The sequence below is a fragment of the Monoraphidium neglectum genome (genome assembly GCF_000611645.1).
Source record: "Monoraphidium neglectum strain SAG 48.87 unplaced genomic scaffold scaffold01405, whole genome shotgun sequence".
Lineage (NCBI taxonomy): Eukaryota > Viridiplantae > Chlorophyta > Chlorophyceae > Sphaeropleales > Selenastraceae > Monoraphidium > Monoraphidium neglectum.
The window spans coordinates 9,322-15,248 of NW_014012223.1; the positions used below are offsets into that span (position 1 = coordinate 9,322).

At 60.8% G+C, this 5,927-nt stretch overlaps 2 protein-coding genes across 2 annotated transcripts in view; one reads left to right on the forward strand and one right to left on the reverse strand.

The window, feature by feature from the left end:
• MNEG_7757 (hypothetical protein) overlaps positions 1-163 on the forward strand; it is a gene marked incomplete at both ends in the record, with an annotated part of 2,829 nt that extends 2,666 nt beyond the window's left edge. The window contains one exon of the mRNA XM_014043770.1: positions 17-163. Coding sequence (XP_013899224.1) covers positions 17-163 — 147 coding nt within the window. The remainder of the gene's footprint in view (positions 1-16) is intronic.
• Positions 164-3,950: 3,787 nt separating this feature from the next.
• Positions 3,951-5,892, reverse strand: MNEG_7758 (hypothetical protein; the record flags this gene model as incomplete). The annotated part of the gene is made up of 6 exons (XM_014043771.1): positions 3,951-3,981; positions 4,218-4,282; positions 4,460-4,534; positions 4,903-5,053; positions 5,278-5,390; positions 5,866-5,892. The coding sequence occupies 6 exons, from the start codon at positions 5,890-5,892 to the stop codon at positions 3,951-3,953; spliced, it is 462 nt and encodes a 153-aa protein (XP_013899225.1).
• Positions 5,893-5,927: the final 35 nt, after the last annotated feature.

Genomic DNA, 5,927 nt, shown 5'->3' on the forward strand with positions numbered 1-5,927 from the left:
AACAATGTCTTGCCAGGCCCGAGACACCACCCTGCTCGCCGCGCCCCGCCACGAGCAGGGCGCGCCGCAGATGCAGGCGGACTGCCGTGAGCACGCTGAGCTGGAGGCCGCCGATGACAGAGACGCAGAGGCAAGCAAGGCGGTTGCACGCGGCATCTGCTAAGACCCAGGACACCGTCAGGTGAAGAGGACAGCAGTGCAGTTTGAGAAGCGATCGGGGCGGTTGGGGAGCCCATCGGCTATCTCTGTGCCTTGGATGGATGTTTTTCTTGTGTGTGTGCACGATGCAGACCTGTCACCATTCTGATTCCGCTGCGCGTGCGCTGCCTTGCAGGCAGAGGTGGAGGAGCTGGGGGCTGAGGTGGAGGCGGCCAACGCTCACGTCAGCAGCAGGTGCAGCATGCACGCTGCCTTGCAGGGGCAGATGGATCGGCTGTGGGCCGAGGTGGGGACGGCCAACATTCACATCAACAGCACGCAAACAGCAGCAGCGGCAGGTCCCCCAGCAGGCGTTGATCACAGACTGAAGCAGCGGCTTCGCGCCGCACTCCCGCCGACCAGCACGGCAGCAGCAGTAGGGTGGAGGGCGCGTTGTCCGGCATGCCCGCGCGTCCGCCGTGCCAGCCTTGGCGTGAGGTCCTTGGACGGCTGCTGGGCCTGAGGCACTGAGCGCGGGGAGTCAAGGCTGCGTCACACTGGACATAGCTGCAAAACGCTGTCCTCAGACTGTGTGGAAGGAATATCGGGGCGGGACCGGGCTGAGCTGCTGGAAGCGCAGTGTGCCTGTGTTCCGCGTCCCTTTCTTGGTGTCAGGACCTGTCACCAGGCCGCAGGGTGCCAAGGAATCCCTGGAGAGCGGAGCAACGGGAGGGGAGGGGCTTTGACAAGGTCCAGGATGCATTGTTTGCCATTGTGTGATGTGTGTGTTTTGCTGATGCAGGAAACTGAATGGATCATCATCATCCCCTGTGATCAATCATTGCCGTGAATTATTTGGGAATCATTTGACAGGGCAGACTCTTGCTAATGTGCCAATCCTACATCAGCCCAGGTGCATGATGCGCGGCCTCAAGTGGAACAGCCGTGGCTGCCAAGCGACCGCTCGCTAAGCAGCATGCAGTGGGCAGCAGGCAGCGCCCTGTCAGACTAATCAAGGATTGAAGGCTTTACCCTGCAATACACTGTTTTTAGCTACACATGGACGGCCGGCTCTCCCACAGCTCGCTCAAGCGATCGCGCTTGCACCTTCATAGCAGCCGCCTGCAGCACGCAGCCTGCGGCCCCTGGTGCCGCCAGAGCGCCGCGCGGCAGCACGCCCTTCAGTAGTTGGCGCGCTGGCTGTCTGTGAGTTTGCCGTACGCCTCGTGGACCTCGGCCGCCTCCTCCCTCAGCACCTGCATGCCGCACCAGCAGTGGGTGGAGGGGCTCCAGCGGGTCATCACAGCAAAGCACTAAGCAGGCGCACTGCCAGGGAGGCCTGGGCCCCTGAAGGTAGGGATCCAGCGGACTTGAGCGGCCAATCCTGGGCTTCAGAGCGCGGACAACGCTGCCAGAGAGCAAGGCAGGATCGCACACCGCTTGGGGTAGGCCTAGGAATGGCCTGGTGCGCTTTGGGTGGACATACATACACCACAAATACTCATTTCTGCTCACGCTCACCTGCAGGAATGGCACATGCGTGCGCTGCGGTGGTTCCAGCTTGTCCTCTCGTTCATAAAATGTGTCCTGGGGGTTGAGGTGGTTTCATAGTTGCAGACGATGCATGTGGAAGCTGGACCATGATGGTGATTCAACAGGTGCATGTGAGAGGTTGTATTTTGCGCCATATTCCTGACTCGCTTTCTGGAGTACAACTGGTTGCAGAGCAGTCATCCTTATGGCAACACTCAACAAAGAGGGCAAATCATGCTGCACCTTTGGACTGCTGTACACGCCATGCTTGGCCTGGATTTCAAGGGGGGAAGCAGCCGCCGGGGAGGGGTGTAGAGGCCGCGGGCAACGCAGCTGGCCGTTGATGCGCGCACAGCAAACGACATCCAGGGCAAGGGAAGCCATTTCTGGCCAACATGCAAAATAGAACGAGCTCAGAGCCGGGGACATGTGGCAGGCGGCGCCGTTTGGCGCCCGGCAGGAAGATCGTCACTCGGCACCAGCGGCTGACAGCTCACGATGTCCTCAATTGCAGCACCGTAGTACACCCGACTGATGCCAGACCAGTAGATGGCACCTGCTTACGGCCGCGCAGGAGATAGGGCCAGGGGCGTGGGGGAAGGTGGTCTGGTGTGGGCCACAAGCCAAGGGGATGGAAGCATGCAGCAGCGCCTATCTGAGAGTGCGTGCGCCCAGTCTGGTTGCAGGCGTGAGCACAGCGGACGTCCCAGATCAGGGCGGAGCAGCAGGCACGCCTCCTCAAACGCGATAACCATTTCCCCGCATCACCTGTGCACATAGGACAGGGCTGCGAGCTGGCGTATATGGTGCAGCCAGCCAGGCTTGTTGTGCCTGCCGTTTTAAACGACGTGTTTTGCGCGTACGCACGCATAAGGTTCAGGCTGGCATCGGCGCCAGAAAACGGCCGCAGCGGGACGCGCTCGTGCAGGCGCCAGCGCTGCGGCCACCGCGCACACCCGGTTCAAAACCCAACCTGGCTACGACCGATATTTGCCATGCCAGCTACCTCGTGTAACCTTCTGACAGTTTAGTGGGGATGCACAAACGCTTCTGACCCAGACGTACAGACGCCCCGCCCACCCAGCTTCTGGCAGGCCACCCTGATAGCTTCCATCTCAGCGTGCCAAGTCGGGTCCTTGCGCGCCACCACCTGCATGGTCATTGGAAGTCAGTTCGCGCATATATGTCGTGACATCCTGTGGGCCCCCGCCGACCAGGGGTTATGCAACTGGCACTTTGCCCGACAGGTCGGGCCAAAGGGCCGCCGGTTGATGCCAGCAGCCTACGCCAGCATCAGGGGCGACAGCACAGTGCCTGCCGCTGCCGCGACGGGGCGAGCAGCGTGGCGAACACCAGGTGAGATGGGGAGCATTGGCTCACGCATGTGCTTGTGCTGGTCAAACCTGGTTGTACCCCTCCGCGAGCACAGCGCCGTCTGCGCCTACGACGACACTGCCAAACGGCCGTCCAGTCTTCTCCTCCAGCCCAGCCTTCCGTGCCAGTGCTATGGAGCGGCGCATATGTGCCAAGTCGGGCCCAGCGGACGCCATGGAAGCTGTGGGCGACGGAAGGCTCGGACTTGAGGGAAGGGCAGCGCTTTGCGCCTTGCAGAGGGCGCGCAGAGGACGCGCGCAGCGCTCCGGACAGCCGTTTGATGCTCGGATACGGTACAATTTCACGCGCGAATCTTGTGAAATAATAGGTATGGCATACAATGTGTTTTAGGCGGCGCTGTAATACAGTTCGCAATTAGCGGCCAGGATCTAACAGATCGCGCTGCAGATGGATTTGTTATATGTTCAAGTTTCGTGCTTGCAAAGTTGAGAGGAGGATATATGGCAGCGTTGCAGGCAATGGGGGAATGGCGTGGGGATTTCTGCGGCGTCACGCCCGGCTGCTACTCATTGTCACATGGGTCTATCTATCCTGGCGAGTGCGACAACGATCGTGATCCTGCGACTGAAAAGGGCCTGAGAGCTGACAGAGCTACATGTTTACAAGAATGGGCGTGAAAACCTGAACGAAATGACACAAGCATGAGGATATTCAACTTTGACTAGTGTGTGACAAAAGCAGGCACCAGCCTCACGGCCGCTTGACAACTCGTGGGCCAAGCGAGGCCAGGCCGCAACCAAAGCCACCGCGAGGCTACACCACGCATTTCTGCAATGAGCGGTCACAGCTTTGCAGCTGGATTCAGGCACATGTCCGACGGCCCCACTGCCGCCCCAATCGCGACAATGAGACAGTAATGGCCTTGTGTGGCCGCCACCCAATCACTACTTTTTCATCAGGCCGCCGGCGATGCTCCTGCAGGGTGGGAAGGCGCGCACAGGCGTCTCAGCGCTGTGTCAGACCGGTTTGGAGGGAGCTTGTGCTTGACAGCGGACATGCCAGGAGTGAAACAATGACTAAGCTGCGCGGCTGGCACGACGACCAAACTCAACGTAACTACAGCTGGTTGCTCAAGGCAGCCACCACCGCACAGTCAACAGCATGATGCCGTGCTCACGGGCCCGTCCCAACCCTCTCCCCTCCCCTCTCACTTGACGACGCCCGCCACGCCAGACACGGCCCCGGCGCCCGGCACTGGGATTGGCAGCTTGTCGGTCTGCAGCGGGCAGCGGGCAGCAGCGCATTGCGGAGGCGTTGGTGGCCCGCAGCATACAGGCGCCCTGCCACTCGCCGCTTCCCTGCCAATCACGCGCCAATCTGATGAGGGGCGCCCTCCCCCTGATCAAAACTGCAACTTCACAGTGAACACCCGGAGGCCACCCCTGCTGCCCACCAGGCTCATGTCGGCGAGCTCTTTAGCCTGGGCGGTGCATTGCGCGTAGAGCTCCACGTAGCGGTCACTCACCACCTTGGCAGGCAGCAGGTGCACACACGTGGCACGGCTGGTTTAGTCAGTATATATATCAAGATTGTGTGTGCGCGTCCGCGCGAATGCGCCATCATGTGTGCATGTATGTATGCGCTTACAGCATGTGTGAGTGTGTGTGTAGAAGAATTGTGAGGGTAGGGTGCGTACACACGCACACACGTGCGTGCCTGCACGCGACTTCACGCATGTGTGGTGGTGGTGGTGAGGGGGGTTTGCGCACACACGCATGTGCAAGCATCTGATGTTGCCCCTGCTGGCACTGATGGCAATGTGCGTGCGTGCATTCGTGCGTGCGTGCATGCGTGCGTGCGTGCGTGCGTGCATGCGTGTGTGTGCGCGCCTCCCACCTGCTCAATCATGGAGCGCGCCATCAGCTTGAGCCGCTTGTCCTTGATGACTGACAGGTCTGTCGGGTCCTGGTACAGCTGAGTAATGGCCTCGTAGTCAACGTGAGGCAGGTCGTTGACGGCGCAGTAGTTCTCAAAGTTGGCGACACCCCTGGTGTGGGCGGTTTGGACGAGGTTCAATGCTGACTCAAAAAGTGGCGTGTGTGAACAGGGTGCCAGCAGAGTCAATTAAGCAGGTCACAAATCGCTAATATCTGACACCCAGGCAATCGAAGTCGCCGTGAGCAGCATGTCCCCCTCCGTGCGACATCGCCCAGGGCCAGCACGTGCACTCGGCTCGCTGTCCCCTGGACCCAGCTTTTCCCTCCCGCCCACTTGTGCATGGCGAGCCTCTTTGCGTTGAGCTCCCACTCATTGGCCATGAGCGTCTCCCTCAGGGTCTTGATGGACTCCAGGTGGCCGCTGTTGAGGGTCTCCACCACGCTGCTCTGGCCGTTTGAAGGGGGGCGCGCGCGAGGGGGTGGCAGTTGGCGCGTGAGTGGGGGCGGCTGCTGAGCATCGACCCTCCTGGGGTGCAGGCAGGGGCGTAGAGGGGGCAATGGCACGGACCTGGGGCCAACACGCCGGCTGCGACAGCAGCCGCCCACAGACCCCAGGGGGGGGGAAGGACAGAGGGATGTGTGCAGCAAGCCACCCGGCGGTCCGCCAGGGCGGTCACAGGTGGTGACATGGGTTGTTGCAGCGCTGTGCATCGCCGCAGCTGTCACTGCTTTCGGCAACAGCAGGCTGTTGTTACAAAAGCGCGCAAGGCTCTCACAACCGCGCATACGACCCTGCACGCATTCCTCATCCCCAAGATGAGGGGTGCTTGCAGGACCCTAGAGAGGTTGCAGCATTGATGCGTTGCGTGCACAGACGCTTGCATAACGTATGCAGAGCATGCTTGCCGCTACGGTACCTCACCTGCAGTTTTGAAATGTCGAAGACCATGCCCCCCACAGTCAGCTGCTCGCCCTCCTCCTCCC